Source organism: Seriola dumerili, unplaced genomic scaffold (genome assembly GCF_002260705.1).
Source record: "Seriola dumerili isolate Sdu_G_001 unplaced genomic scaffold, Sdu_1.0 BDQW01000147.1, whole genome shotgun sequence".
In the NCBI taxonomy this organism is placed as follows: domain Eukaryota; kingdom Metazoa; phylum Chordata; class Actinopteri; order Carangiformes; family Carangidae; genus Seriola; species Seriola dumerili.
In genome coordinates this window covers 2,569,104-2,585,577 of record NW_019174402.1, presented here as the reverse complement: position 1 = coordinate 2,585,577, position 16,474 = coordinate 2,569,104, and the positions used below count along the sequence as shown (strand labels likewise).

Here is a 16,474-nt window from a genome sequence, read left to right as displayed (position 1 = left end):
ACGTTGCCACGTTGCCAGGTTGGGTGGTGTTACGCCAAATTCTATAACCCGTGCGATTCTGGGAACTGTATTGATAGGAACATGCATTGTATTGTGTTCAGGTGTTGCAGAAATGACTGGTTGGGGTCTCCCAAACACTTGACTTCTCTGTGCCAAAACTTGAAAGGAACTGTGCTGTGATCATTTAAATTATTATATGGATTGGTTTGGCAATGGTGTTAAATGTTTTGTAACTTGGATGGATGAGGCATCTTGATATTGACTGACAAAACCTCTATCATTGTTTCTTTTGCCTTGCACTGTGCAGTATTACTGTTTGGAAAGCAAAAATGTATTGTGAACTGATGTAGGCCATGTGTGTAATGAAACCAGTGGCAGAAGTAGAGAATATTAGAAGTGGAAGTGCAAAGTTGCACTTAACAGGAGTCAATCAAGCAAATCTCAAGCACCACTTGATTTAATGACCTCAGTTTAGCTCCTGATTAACCTCTTGTCTTGACACAAGTTTATTTCACTCCAGTCATTTGGTTTGTGTTATGGCAGTGCCATCACATCCCCTCTTCAAATCTGCAGTATTTGACCTCACTTTCCCTGCCATTTCTACAGAAAAATCTACTCTTTTTTGTCTTCTCAGCCCACTTTTTACCGAGGCAAGGCTTTATCTCCATCAGCCCCACTTCCTCCCAGGCCCAGAAGATGAATACTACTGCATAGGCCATATTTGGCTGTTGTTTCAAATTTCAGCTAACATCTGTATCAAAACTATGTTGTTTTAGCAGACAAGACCATTGTTTTATACTAATGCTTCCAATAATCAAAAAATTGATCTTTGCTCTCTTAGTGCTCTTCTAGTTTTAGGCTGAATTTAAATCCAAAATGATACAATCATAATAATTATATTTTTTCTTGTGATAATTGTATTCGTGTCAGAGTAGAAACCTTACTGTATAAGAAATGAGACAATATTACAAAATTCCTCATTAAAAACCATAATAATTAGGCTACAATAGTTTTGGTTAGTGGCATCATATGACTCAATATTTCATTATTTCAGCAAAATCACTTGACAACCAAAAGACAGGAAGAAAAAGGACATTTTTAAACGAAACAGTATGTAAGGTAATTGCACTTTACAGGCTGTTTTAGAGTTGGTGGCGAGATAGAGTGGCTCATATATTCTGAATATCAGTTTACAGGGAGGCAGAGCAAATATTATGAAACAATATAGGTCAGATGCTTGATGTTTTTACATCGGATGATGGATTCCAATCGAAGAGGAAGTTTTAACTTCTTGGAATAGTGCTGTACAGAGAAGCCTTAAATGTATGTGCCCATGGAGGTCCATGAAGGGGAACTGCAGAAGGTTGTCAATGCAGTTTTTTTCTTCAGAGGCTATTGTATTCTCAAAGGCAGAAATAAGATGGGTGTAGGCCAATAAAAAATTCATATATGGGCTCCAGAAAGAATTTTACAAAGGCCTAAGATGATGGGGAGCAAACCTTGAGCTACATATGGTGCTTACACCAACACATAGATGCCCAGGAAAGTGTCTGATGCGGAATATAAACACAGTTAAGGTTAGATTATAGTAGCATAGAGGCTAAAAAATGTAATCAAAAAATGGTTGTTGCACTGTGGTGTGTGTAACTGTCAGTTTGCCTGTAAAAACCTTTCTTTACTGCATTTACACAAAACTATGGTGGTTTTAAAACTGAAATAATGAATATGAATGCCAAGGACTCAGATAATCCTCATGAACAGCATGCAGATCTATTAGGGATAAATATAGAAATCTCTTTCCAAAAAGTTATACAGTCTGTGGATAGTTAGGGACATGGAGGGGAACATCCAATTAATTTAGATGATTGATATAAAGTTAGGATCTGAAGAAAAATGTATTTATACATGCTCACTGTACATGCAACTCATAAAATAATAACATAATGCAGGGCAGTATAAAAATAATTTAATTATCATAAAATAATATAAATAGTTTATAAAACATCAAATCAAACAAGGTATTCAAATGACAGTATTATTATTGTAGTATTACACAGTATTCAGGGATTTGTCCAGTCAGTGAGCTGTACTGCAAAGGAGCTTTATTGATAGTGATATGTTATTTTTTGTTGATTGTAAGTCATTTTCCCTCAAGTATCACCATGTTTATCCCTAAGCTTAAATACCAAAAAGATTTCAATATCTGGTTTTGTTCTTATAAGGAGTGGACCTGTCATGAATAAGTCTAACCTTCCAACCTTCTAGCTTGTTGCCATAGCAGCTTTACTGTCTCTTTAAGAGACCCGGAAACGATTCCTCCTGTGTGTTCACTGGTCGCGGGTTCCAGACAAACAGCTGAGCTCTCCCCCTGCGATGATATCCCACCCTGTTATCTGGGGCTTTCGTGGCAGCGTGAGGTGCTGGCGACACCGGGCTGTCGTCAAAGCGGCTCTTAAGGCCTCGGACATTAGCGGTTGGCGCTGGTACTCTTCCCCAAGTCGTGTCGGTGTCACGGGCATGGAGGAGATACTAGCGAGGGTCGTCGTACCTTTACCCACATACGAAACGAGAGATAAATCCCCCCCTCCCCCTGAATCGAACAGCTTGGACTTCATGCACTTCTACAAAAGTCTGGACAAGGAAGACAGACTCGGTTTTCTGACGAAGCTGTCGCAAGACTTCGGTGTAGACCATAAAAGCGTTTCAGAGCTAGCTGTGAAGTTGCTAGACACTCAGCTACGGGACTTGGCGACTATTTTGCAAGTTGAAGACAGGCTTCGGTACACATTGACTCCCCGGTATAAACAGCTTCTTAATCATATAAGCAGGGTCGATGGTGGGGTGAAGTTTCTGGTGGATCTCCGAGCCGATGTGCTTGAAATCATCTCATCAAAAGCTAGCGAGAGCCCACACATAAAGGTAATGCATTTGTTTACATTTTCGACGGGTGCTGGCATGAGTCAAGCAGTGCGCGCTAAGACATTTGGCGCTGTTGCCTAGCTGGGCCTGAATGCTGAGTGATTTAAGGACATTGATTGTGGGCTATTGAGACAATATTAACTGTTGGCTGAATACAGCCAGCTAGACAGAGAACCCACACAGGCCTAAACTGACCCTCTTGCTTTGCCCCCCATCACATGGTTCACATTTCATCACATTTTAAGTGTCAATGACCTTTGCTCCAGTTTACCATTCATACCAAACTGGAGGAACTAAATTAGATTTTTTTTCAACTTCCTCAAAGCTTAAGGAGTTTTTGCAAACAGGTTAGACAGAACTAGTTTGGCATAAGACAATGTCGAGCTCCATTTCAGGGCTTCCTTTATATTTTCTGCATGTCTTGGTTGAACAGATTAACTTACAGTACTGATCGGAGCGGGCTTCTACTCCTGCTGGAAAGCTCTTGTGTTAAAATAGACTCAGACCCAGTTTCAGACTATACATGAAGAGGCAAGAGTCTCAGACTCAAATGCAGCAACAAGGTGAGAGAGGTGAATATAAATCAGGCATGTAATGAATATTTTGAATGAACCATTGAAGACAAAGTGAAAATAAAATTGAAAGGAAAGGCAGTGAAAAAAAACTTGAAAATGTCCATCACACACATTCTTGGCTCTCATGCTCTTTGTCCCCTAAATGACACATTTTTGGCAACTTATTTTACAGCAAAGCCACCTGTCCAGTTTCATTCACCTCATTGTTCAGTCATTCATGTTCAGTCAGATGTTATTACAGTTTTCAGTTCAATTCAGCACTGAAATGTTGCTGTTTCTGTGCACACTTTGAAATAAGAGTGGCAAACTTGGTGGCAAGCTATCTGTCATGTTAAATCCATGCAATTTTTCCAAGAAAAATTAGCAGTCTAATTAGTCTAATGCCCCACTGCTCTTTCCCAAGTCAAGTTTCTATGGCCTGGTTTTCTTCCCCCAAGCATAAAGGTACAAGAAATATTCCATATATATTTTGATATTAATACATGCTCACTCATTTAGTGCAAATATGGGGTAATTTGACTTGACTAACTCTTTTAATACCTTGCCAGAGAGTGCAGCTTATAATTAAAGTCCACCTTACGGTTGCATATCCAAATACGTTTTTAGCAGGTGCTTAACCTAAACTAAAACACTGTGGCTGTACTATAAAGACGCTAATTTAATTTTTACCATAATTAAGCAATCTAAATGTATATACAGAAGTCCCTGCACTTGAGTAGGTAACTGCAACTTAATGTCTGACATTAAACCCAGTATGGCTTGAAGTACTTATGTTGGTTCTATGCCTAAGTTGGACTCACACTGAGATGACATGAAACCACATGTATAATTAAATCAACCGGTGGCGTGATATATGATTTTATGCTGGTAAATTGCTTTTTGTATCACAGGCCACCAGCAGCTCTTTTATTGAAACTAGAATCAGAAAGCCCCTGTGGTGTCTAGGAGATGTAGACATACATTGTAAGCCAGCTACAGGGATTCGCTATTAAGAAAGATTCTTTAGTTTTGTACTAGAAAAAACACCATTAGATTAGTCAGCCTAATCTAAAGCACACTACTTCATTCACTGTTGCCAAATCATGTCCACTTTTCTCAAATGGTACGACATGAAATCCACGCCGCTGATTTGCGAGCCTGTTTTGGAGAGATGCTTTAATCAAGATAACAAAATTGATAAGTGTACCATCAGAAGCTGAGATGGTCAAATTAAAACTGCCCTGCACTGATTGATGATGGAGTTAAAAAGGTTTTCTATCGTCTTTGTGATCAGTTATAATGTTTTGTGTCACTTTGGAATTGAGTTGAAAGCCTGTGTGCCTTTGACCTTGCATTATCAAGAGTTAAGAGCCACTGCTTAATATGATTTTTATACAGCTTGACTGCACTATTGCCAGAAGACCTCTCCTCTCGTGCTCAATATCTATTATATTCCTGCTGAGAGGTGGTTCTGATGCATTTAATCTCAATAACCCCTGCTCACCGAGAGCTTTTGTAGTTAAAAAGGTCTAAGCTACCTACAGAGTACTCACATGTGCTCAGTGCTGACCACCTTGGTTTGGGGGTACACAGCAATCTTTGCTTGTTGTTATTGCTAGAATTGATCGAGCTAAAGATGAGAAAAGGTCATGGTAAATATGAAGCTTTTAGTACCTGTATTGATGGTATGTCCATACCAGGGGAGAGAAAACAAAAGTCAATAAAAAAAAAAATGATGCAGATAATCAAAGACGCACTGAATCATAAATGGGAATAAAAAGGTACAATTTCTAAAATTACTAAAGTCTGGAATTTGCAAGGCTGCAATTGCTGTTGTTCTTGCAAGTGTGTTACTTTGGAATTCTACGCTAGATTAGTCTCTCTTGGTTGGATAATTGATTTTTGATGTTCCTCCTCACTCCTTCTGCCTCCAGGCCTTTCATTCTTGTTCACCTGTCCACAAGCTGAGGGGATGAAAGATGTAAAGACAAGTCAGAGATGTCATTTTAGTTGGCTCTTTGGGATTACACAAAGTATTAGTGAGGCTATTTTTTCCCCGCAGACACACTGCCAGGCTGACAAGTGGCATGCAGCCTACTGGAGAAAAGGTATTGGCACTCTCTGAGCCTGACCTGTAAACACTTTGGCAGTCAGTGGTCATTTGGCCTTGGATAGACAGACTGTTCCTTCCAGGCACTGCAGCCTCTATCGCTCTGTATAATCACACAATAACTGTAGCTCAAGGTAGAGAGGGTCCTTGTAGCAGAGGCTGTATCAACTCAAACATCAGCACCACATGGCATTGATACAGCTCCAGTGTCAAACAGTGTTGCTTCATTTTCTCTCTAATGGAGTGCAGGATTTTCTTCTTTACCATTCCCTCCTCTCCTCGGTCTCTTTCCTAACCTCAGGCTTCAAATGTCGGACACTTCCATTTCAAAAGACTTCATCTTCTGCTAGGTCAATGGAGTGCACAGCTCAGTTTGGCCTTCTTTTTGTGTGGATGAGAATTGGCTACCCAAGGCAGCAATTGCACTCTAGCTGGTTGTTGATGTGCTGCGATTTCTGCAGAAATGCCAGGCTGGGATTATGAACCATCATAGATTATTTAACCTCTGGCGGCTCGTGAAGTTTGAGTAACAAATACACATGTATACACACACATTACATAAGTAGTGATGGAAATTTTGCTGGACTTTTTACTTTATTTACTTTTGATTTGCTCCTTATTCAACTGAATTTTTCAGGGTGAAATTGCTGCAGGGTCTGAGATATACATGTGGGGAAGAATTAGAAATGTAGTTTGTTTTGGTTTTCGTAGTTGCTTGCAGAGAATCTCATTCAGTGGCTTTTATACCATGACTGTATTTGAGCTTGTTTGTATTAGCTATTATTATGACTGACAAGCGGGCACAAAAGTAAGAGCTTTCATCCTATGGAACAGCCAACATAAGCTGCATTTATTTGTTTAAGTGTGCTTATGTGTGTGCACCATGTGCACTTGTTTGTGTGTTTGCAAGAGATTTGCTTTAAATGAAGTATGACCTTTGCAGGAGGATAGGCCTGCTTTGAAATGGCAAGCTGTTTATTGAAGTGCCTTCCCTACACCCATTGCAAGCTCAAACAAATTACTACTCATAATATGAAAACAGTCAAACAGCATACAGACACCCACGGGACCATATACCCTGCAAAGTGTGTAAGATGCGGATATGGAATTGATCATAGCCAACAGACAAACTTGAGCAATAATAATAATAATAATGATAATAACTTGGATTTTTATAGCACCTTTCAAGGTACCCACTTTACAGGGAAAGAAACACAAAATGAATAAAGAACAAATGAATGAAAAAAAGACGAGACAGAATAGGGATGGCAGAGATTGGAGGGGATTTTAGGAGATGAGGCAGCTAGAAGCCATAGGACTTGGTGAACAGGTGGGTTTTCAGCAGTTTTTGAAAATGTCCAGCGATGCTTCTGTGCGGATCTCTTCCGGAGGAGAGTGCCAGAGGGTGGGGGCTGCCACAGTGAATGCTCTGTCACTGAAAGATCGCAGGCTGGTGTAGGGGGTGGAGAGCAGACCAGTGTCCGAGGACCGTAGGTTCTGGGACAGGGAATAGGGGTGGAGGAGTTCAGACAAGTACAGGGGTGCAAGATCATGGAGGGATTTGTAGGTGAGGGAGAGGATTTTGTACTGGATACGGGCTTTGACCAGAAGCCAGTGAAGTTGGATGAGGGTGGGGGTAATGTGCTGCCAGGGCTTGGTGCAAGTTAGAACCCTGGCAGCTGAGTTCTGGGCATACTGGAGCCTGTCGAGGGTTTTGCTGGAAACCCCGAACAGAACTCCATTGCAGTAATCCAGACGGATGGTGACGAAGGCGTGGATGAGGGTCTCTGCGACAGAGTCAAAGAGTGATGGCTGGAGTCGAGAGATGTTTTTGAGTTGGAAGAAAGCAGATTTGGTGATGGACTTGACATGTGCGTGGAATGAGAGAGTTGAGTCCAAAATGACACCCAGGTTGCGGACTTCCAGGGATGGGGAGATGGAGCAGCTGTCGATGTCCAGAAGTAGGTGTAGATCTCGAACCTTATGGAGCAGGGCCTTGGGAGCCACAACCATGAGCTCTGTTTTATTGCTGTTGAGTTTGAGTAGGTTAAATGACATCCAGATTTTGATGTTGTGCAGGCAGTTGACAAGTGATTTTTTGGGAGCTGGGTGGAGGGTTTTGTGCTGAGATAAAGCTGTGTGTCGTCAGCATATGAATGGAAGCTGAGACCGTGTTGGTGGATGATCTGACCAAGGGAGAGCATGTAGATGGTCAGGAGGAGGGGTCCAAGCACAGAGCCTTGGGGTACACCGTGGTTGACTGGGGCAGGGGCTGAGCTAGAGCCTCCAATGGTGACAAACTGTTTTTGATTAAGCAACCTTGCTGTCAATTAATAAGATGGAGTCTGGCAGTTTTGTCGATAAAAGATGTCATGAGGTTGTAAAGAAAGACTGTGTTTATCCAGTTAATTTAGTATTCATAAAAAAGGTGCAATTTCTAGAGAATAGTTTATTGTCTCTAAGATACAAAAAAGAGAAAAGACTGCCATAGTCACAGTAAAAGGATATTCTCCACAGTGCCTAGATAACGCAGTACAGCAGATACCATGACCTTCTTTTCCTTATTCATGTGCGTGGAAGATTTATCTGTATACCAGTGTTTTATGTATACATTATATACTATAGGTCCCATACCTTGATAAAATACATATGCAAGGCTTTCATTCTCCCCTATGCTTGCTGCTGAGCTGTTCTCCACGAGGGAAAGAATGTGGTGAATTTTTGATTATCAGCTGGATGTGGATTTTAATTCTAAACTCTCACCTTTTTTTCTCTCCCAGGATCTTAACGGCACGCTGAAGAGCTTGCTGTCTGAGTGGTTCTCTGTAGGTCTGCTGCGACTGGAGAGAATCACCTGGCAGTCCCCCTGTGAGATCCTGCAGAAGATCAGCCAGTATGAGCATTCATGCACCCCCACACTGTGTTTATGTTCTTTATTTATTTTCCTCTTTCATTTCATTGTAATCTCTGTTTTACATAAATATTATACAGTATGAAAATTGACTGGTCACTTTACCCCCTCCTCTGACCAGTTATAGTCCAATCATAGTTTAGCAACTATAACTAGGCGTGGCAGGCATGTCAAGCTGTACTGACACATACTGAACTTAAGGAGTAGACAGTAGAAGTCTGTCACATTACACTGCATATGTACAGACATGGAAAGTTTCACAAGCATAGCAACACTAACCAATGAAGGCGGAGCTTAGTGAATGGTCAACTGAAATACTAACTATCTCTGTCTCTGTCAGGTATGAAGCAGTGCATCCTGTAAGGAACTGGTCTGACCTGAAGCGCAGAGTGGGGCCATACCGCCGTTGTTATGCCTTCACCCATGCCGCCATGCCAGGAGAACCCCTGGTTGTACTACACGTGGCCCTCACGGAAAACATTTCTGATAATATTCAGGTTAGAAGCTACTGCAGGCTTCTGTAATGATTTGTCTGACTTAACAACAACTTGGGGGATGGTTAAACATCTGGGAGTAATCTGGGATTTCCTCATGTCAGTTGACAAATGGATTTTAACTGTGTGTAAAACAATACCAAGACCTTTACACTTCTTATCCCTCTGGCAGCGACCTCTACAGTGCTGACTTCCTGTTCTTGTTGTTTACAGTTGGGAAAGGGGGTTTTGACAACACTGAAATTTGAGAATATTTCACGATGTTATATAGTGCACATCTGAAATATTTGGATATATGACTGCTATCCCAAGAAGAACACTGAGAATGGACTTGTATCTGCATGATACAAATGTACAATTTGTATTTGTGACTTAACAAAATTTGTGTTTTTCTTTTAGAGTATCGTCCGTGAGTTTGCCACTCTCGACTCTGAGGAGGATGTTAATAAGATAAATGCAGCCATTTTCTATTCCATCTCCTCAACCCAGGCTGGCCTTCAAGGGGTGGAGCTGGGCAACTACCTCATCAAGAGGGTGGTGCGAGAACTGCAGGTGGGTGCAAGAGGGATTCAGGATGTAATTTAAGTGCCTGTCAGAAAAGCATTAGTCAAAGAGCTATTAAATATGAGGGATGAATATGACAGCCAAGAAAGTAACTCATCAAAGTTCCATTCATTTAGACTTTTAGACATTTAGAGCTCTCACACCTTGTTGTGGCTTGCTTTCATGTCTTTTAACAGCTCTATTCAGAAAAAAATAATTTGAGTCAATACTCACTGTGAGAACTGGAGGAATCATCACAAATACACATTTTGAACAATATGAATTATAGTATTTTACCATTGCTTTGGCTCAGTTTTTAGACCAAAGTTCCAATGTACAAAACTTTTAATGAAAACTGACCTAAACTCTTACCCTTACAAAATGCTGTGCTGTCCTACACTAAATGACTTTCTCAGTCCTCAGAACACAGCCACATCAAATTGAAAGAAGATTGAATGCTTCTAACTGAATGTACAAATCACTGAATCGATGCAACCCGCTTTTTAAAGCATTTCTCTTTATATTAACATAATAAATTGTGCATTAAATAGTATTTTTTATCATTGCAATTCAAGTAATCTTTGAGTAAATAATCATTTTATTTAGATATACAGCAGTGATTAATTGTTTGGATTTGAGAAGTATTAGGAATGTTCATTTTGAATTTTTTTTCTGGCTGATAGCCAACATTCATTAACATACCATTAACATTAACTGTTAACTGACAAGATTAAAATGTTGACAAGTGTCTCTAACACATTTAAAAAAATACCAATACACAGTGGTTGAAGTTGACCAAAACGATCACACACACACAGGCAGGAGAGAAGCCCCATCTCAGCAGATTATCACACAAGGTGATGGTCCTCTTAACAACATTTTTGCAGAAGAAGCGACATCCCGCTTACACACATAAAAAGCTCTATGTTATAAATTCTTTATTATAAAGATCAGCTCTACGTGTGATTAACAAAGACTAGAGGAGCAGAATCACTTCTTGATCGGCAGAGAAATGCACTTCTGGTGAACAGCCAGGCTACTGCTCGTGCAACACAGAGTTGGACTGGCATTAAACATCAAAATCAAAACAACAGGCCAGGCCTACCTCAGTCCTCAGCATAGTTGACAGCCTGTCTAATGAGTTTTATTCAGAAATGGCAACATGTCGACATGCTGTCGGATTAGTCTGATGCTCAGTCCACTAACTTTCAGACCTGTGGTGGAAAATACCCACTCAGATGTCCCAGGATATTTTAACTGTTTAAAATTCTTATTGTCGGTTAACGATTAAGCAGTTAATGATGAACAAACCTAAGTACTATAGCACTATAGGTGTTAATCAAAACACTGTGGAAATAGAGCCTAAGCCATTGTAAAATACAGTAAAAGAATATTTGAATCCATTCTATTGGAATTCCTATAATAACTTGGCTTGGGTAAAGCAGAGGTGGCACTTAAGGTAAGAGAGGAGGCAAGGTTACGTAAACACCTGTTATCTAAAAAAAATAACCATAAAGTACCCAGTTTTATCAGTGAAGTATTCAAACCATCCTGTCCCATAAAAGCTAGATAATAACATCTTATCCTGACATTGCACACAGCACATGCTCTGATATAGCTATCCATCATTACCTCCCGCAGAGCTCCTAACCTCCTTCCTTATGGTGTAGTATCAAAAATTGTTGCTTGTCTCCACCCCAGGAATAAAATGTTCCGCTCTGTATGACTCGCATGCTGAATTCAATTAAAAGCTGTTTGTTAGCCTTCAGGTGTAGCCCAGCTGGCACAGTGTTATTCCAGTAAGAAATATAGCTGTGACAGGCTAGATTAGTGTTTGATTGCTTTTCAAAAGTTTTTATTTTAGTCTCAGTACTGAATCATAAATCCTCCACTTGTTTCTGTACTTCCTTATACGCACATGAATGCATACACACATAAACAGAAGAAGACACCAGAAACGCAGTAATGAAATCGCATCCATCCCTCTCAATAAGCGCAAGAGTCCTTGTTGAGCCACTCCAGCTAGCACTTGTCAAATGATTGGAACCCTGAATGGAACATCAAAAGCCACTCTACCCAACAGATGGGGAACCGCTCTTTATAGTGTATCCTCATAAAAATCAGATTTCAGAGCTTTAAGCTGCTTCCACTTCAGTTTTTCATACAATGGGACTGTTTTGATTGCATTTTCATTAATGGCAACATACTGTTCAGTGAGCTCTGCAGATATTGTTTTGTGCTCTCTGCGTCAGCATTAGGTGCTGTTTGTGTCAGAGGTTGGAAAGTAGGTTATTGCACTGTGTTGTTAAAGCCTTACTAATGTGGAATGTTGTCTTAATCAGAAGGTCTACTAGCTTTGCATGTCAACATCTACTCCTGTAAAAAAAAAAAAAGTGTTCTACTTTTCCTTCAAACAATAAACAGCAGTAACTGCAAACCAGTGATACTGAGAAGAAAGGGTTCAAAGTTTTCAGGCGGGCAACAGATAAAAAAGTTGTCATTCCTTCATATTTTGTGTGTTTTTCTGTTTTAGTTATGCAGATTACTTTACCCAAATAAATCACTGCTATATAAGCTACACAAACACACACTCTCATATGCATTCAAACCTTTTCTGGACACTTTTATCCGAAGTACCCATGAGTGCATACACTTTTTTATGACCCTAGTGAGAATTGAACCCCTGACCCAGGCAGTGTAAGTGCAATTCCCTGCCCTCAAGGCTACACAAAACCACAACCCAGACTTGTATTCTGCAGAGGCCCAGGCTGTCTGACAGGGCTTTACCTTACATAAAGGTGAAGAGAGGAGCAGCGCAGCCACAGAGGGACCACTATGATGATGGATAGATGATAGAGTGGAAAAGAAAAGGTCACAGTTGTGATTTAAGGTGAGGAGAGGAGGTGTTGCTTGTCTTTGTAGATTAGACCCTGGAGCGCAGTTCTGGCGCAGCTCCTCTTTTTTTCTACCTATCCTTTCCTCCATGTTCCCTTTTCACCTTTCCTACCGCCTCTATCCTTATTTCCACCATCTTCTGTTTTCTCTTCATCCTGCCCACTCTTGACATATGAGCACTCAGTAGTTTAAAGCAGAGGTTGGAGTGACAAAGGCGAGATCGTGAATGAGAAGAAATACAAGGGGAGAGCCGGCAGGACATGGAACGTGAGAGGGCTGGATTTTGAAGTGAAGGGAGGGTGAAATGAAGGAGGTAGAAAGGAAAACAATGTTGCATAGTGAGGCAGACAGACAGCAACATGTTCCTCCAGGGGTTGTCTGACACTTCCACTTTCATCTGCAGCCTTTCACTCTTCTGCCTTCTGCCTGCCACATCACTCCGTCACTTATCAACCCAGACGCCGGTGAGCGAAGACGGGCGGAGGGGTGTGTGTCTTGACAAAAGGAGAGGGTAGAGGGCTGGCAGAGAACTCATGAGATGGGTGGGTGGGTGGTCTAGACGAGACAGAGACACGGGGATGAGGAGAGTGAAAGAAGAGGACGGGTGTTTAAGGTGAGAGTGCAGGGAACAGAGGAGGAGGAGGATAGAGTAAGAGGGAGGGGATCATCCATCTCCATCAGCAGGGCAGGATGATGAAGCAATGGAAGTGATTTGTTATGCTGTCCTGTCCCTGTCTGAGGAACTGAAGGCCCGAGCAGCAGCCTGAGCACAAACGAGAATTTCTTTTTTTTGTGTGTTTTGATGCCGAGGTTGAGTGTTCATCTCCCTTATTTCTGCTGTTGCAGAAGGTGTGCCCTCTGCATGCCAGTGGGGATCAAATCTCTGCTGCCTCTCATCTGTTTTCTTTATACCTTTACCTTGTTTTCTCATTCCCATCCCTTTCCTAGTTTGCTTTTTGTTGTTGTTGTTTTCTTCTCTTCCAGCTGGTTAAGGCAGGTTGAGGCAATTCTGCACTGAACTGACTCTGCATGTAAATGACTGCAACTTTTTCTGTTTCAAAACAGGGGATTAAAAAAATGAAACTTTTTAACCCTGCCATGTATGGATGTTTTTTTTTCAAATATTTCTATACATGTTTTGTTTTTGGAGACTTGTTCCATATTTAACACGGACTGAGCTACAAATCAAAATAACATTGCTTCTAACATTTGCACAGTGTTAATAATAAAGCCTCCAAAATACATGTCAGTTTATTTATTTATTTATTTATTTTTCTAATCATTTATAGATGCCAAAAAAAAAAGTGTAGTCTTTTATACATTATGTTCATCTATATGGTACTGGCCTACACTTAGGCTGTAACTGCTCAGTGATGGGCACAAACACAAAGTGGGTAGCACAGTAATCGCAAATCACAGTACTGTCTGGTGGCTGTGGCAACATGGTTGTGCCCACTGCACGCGCTGGTCCACAGTTTTGCTCTTTTTGACCTGCGAGCTACCATCGTCATACTCATGCTCCAGTTCTGCTTCTGAAAGATCAGACTGATGAGTTTGCATAAAAATAAAATCCTCATCATCAGTTGCTTCAGACGTGTCTTCATTTTCAGACTTACTGTCCTGAAAACCCTGCAGTGTACCTGACACACTTATGATGCATTGTTATGTGACTGTGACATGAGCAGTTTTTCATCTATATGTCAGCCTCTATTCATAGTATCGAATTGACCCAAAAAGTAACACAGCTTTAAAGACCCTAAAAACAGAAAACACTAGAAAAGCAGTGATTTTCAACTATTTCATGCAAGAAATAGTTTGAGGAATAGAAGGGATTTTAGGGCCTTGCTGAATTAAATGGATGAATAAAACATGGTGTAAAACGGCCCTACATTTAAGGGCTAAATCTGCCTCTCTCTTTCCTCATGTCTTCCAGAGTGAGTTCCCTCACATGGCCCAGTTCTCCAGCCTGTCACCCATCCCAGGCTTCTCCTCCTGGCTCCAAGGCCTCCTCAGCCAGTACAGAAAGGAAGGCCGGGGCTCTGACCTCCTCTCTGAGCAGGAGTGGAAGGAGGTGGAACAGGCCACTGACTCACCCTCAGGGACCCCAGCTCTAGATGCCCTTCGCAAGCTGATCAGCACCAGCGAATGGTTGCGCTCAGAGCGGCTGTCACGTGTCCTGGAGCCCGTCTTGATGCGTCTCTGTGCCTGGTACCTCTATGGGGAGAAACGGCGAGGTTACGCCCTCAACCCAGTGGCTAACTTCCATCTGCAAAACGGTGCCACCATGTGGCGACTCAACTGGCATGCTGACACCAGCCCCAGGGGTGTGGCGAACTCCTGCGGCATCATGGTGAACTATCGTTACTTCCTGAACGAGACCTCTAAAAACAGCGCTCTGTACCTGCAGAATAAGGTCGTCATGGCATCAGAGCAGGTGCTGGGACTGGTGTCCCAATTTCAGAAGAACAGCAAACTGTGAGAAAGAGACAGCCATAAATACTTCTGCTTTTGATCTGCAGTTGAGATTGCACTTGATATCCCATATTTACTGATGAACTTTATTTTGTTTGTCTTTAATATTTAATTAAAAAACAGCTCCAGAAGCCCTACTGAGTGGACATCAACTGATACTGTTTTTGAATAGAAATTAGACCATTTCTCACATGACGTGTCTCATCCCATCTGCTGTATCTAGTGCATAGGTTGGGCTGTTTGCCTCATTGGGTTTCTAGTAGAAAGTATTTGATATTGTGCAAGTGTTTCCCAGGCTGAGAGACTGTAGCTAATGAAGCGTGAGGCATCTATCAATGCCTCTCCATGTTCTTGGATAACAGTGTGTGTAATGGTGACGCAGGAGCAATGAGAGAGTGCAGCTACTGGAATAAATGATGTTTAGGTTCTTTCATTTAGCTGAACTGTCTCACTGCAAACATGTTTAGGAATAGGAGAGTTTTGGATTTTTTTTTCTTGGGCTGGGTTGATATACACCTGCTTTTACATTGCTTACTCCCACTAAAGCTCATTGCACAAAAGCATGAAACCACAGACTGGAAGTATTATTTCATATTAAATAACTCTAAACGAAACTGGATTTATTTTCTGCTGTGCATCACAACTGTGCTAACTCTGATCCTGGTACCTCCAGTCAGGTGTATTTTTAATAATTTTGCCTTCATATGCACACACACACACACACACACACACACACATACACACATACACACAAGTGGTCAACCTCTCCAGAGAGCCATCACTGATGTCCTAACTGCTCTGTACAGGTGCCAAGCAGGGCTCATATCAGCCCACACCCCATTGTTGTGAAATAATATATCACAGCAAGTTGACTGTGAAATTACATTTTATCTCTCCAAGGAGCCAAACTTTCTTTTCATTTTTTTCACCCCCCCCCCCCCCCCCCCGCCACACCACCACACCACCACTGCGCACCCCTCCTTTTCTCTGCCTGTGCCGCTCTGTGTCCTAGAAACTAATGGAGTGAGAAATAAAGTTAAAGTAAATGGCTAGATTGATGGTGTTCAGTTGTGAAGGGGGGGGGGGGATAAAGAAGCATAAAAAGGACAGTTGTTTAAAGGATGCCCTTGAGAGACAGTGAGGGTGTCTCTGGAGATATTGGAGACAATAAGAGACCCATACCTCTGTGTGCACTGAGCGTGGGGAACACGGGAAAGAGCAACACTGTCATGCTGTCTCACAATGGAGGAGGATGAACACTGTGGTGTGGGTTGCCATGGAAACAACAGTGACATATTCCACATCTGCTGCTGGCAGCTAGAGCTTGTTTTGAGTCACCTTTGCCCAGGAATGACTGACGGTAGTGACCACAAAGCAGTTCAGATTAAAAGTCCAGTATTTTTTAATTATAAACTCCTTTATAAAATAAATTATGTTGTATGGTGAAAGTAATGGCATTTTTAAAGTTATGTTCCGTAGGAGCAAGGAGAAAAATTGCTCACATGGCAACAAGTTAGCAGCACTGAAATCTCATTTATGGACACCTTGGGTCCCACTAAATGAAATTATACGGACC

General features: G+C 41.5%; 1 protein-coding gene across 1 annotated transcript; it reads left to right on the top strand.

Annotated features, from left to right (window-relative positions):
* Positions 1-2,311: 2,311 nt before the first annotated feature.
* Positions 2,312-15,716, top strand: mlycd (malonyl-CoA decarboxylase). The gene is made up of 5 exons (XM_022749848.1): positions 2,312-2,919; positions 8,364-8,476; positions 8,835-8,991; positions 9,388-9,540; positions 14,360-15,716. Exons 1-5 carry the CDS (start codon positions 2,374-2,376, stop codon positions 14,903-14,905), a joined length of 1,515 nt encoding a protein of 504 aa, XP_022605569.1. The 5' UTR covers positions 2,312-2,373; the 3' UTR covers positions 14,906-15,716.
* The last annotated feature ends 758 nt before the right edge of the window (positions 15,717-16,474 follow it).

Bases quoted from the DNA above. Each gene is read 5' to 3' on its own strand.
- mlycd (XM_022749848.1), top strand. From the start codon at position 2,374: ATGATATCCCACCCTGTTATCTGGGGCTTTCGTGGCAGCGTGAGGTGC. The intron at 2,920-8,363 runs GTAATGCATTTG...TTTCTCTCCCAG, and splicing joins GCGAGAGCCCACACATAAAG to GATCTTAACGGCACGCTGAA. The intron at 8,477-8,834 runs GTATGAGCATTC...TGTCTCTGTCAG, and splicing joins ATCCTGCAGAAGATCAGCCA to GTATGAAGCAGTGCATCCTG.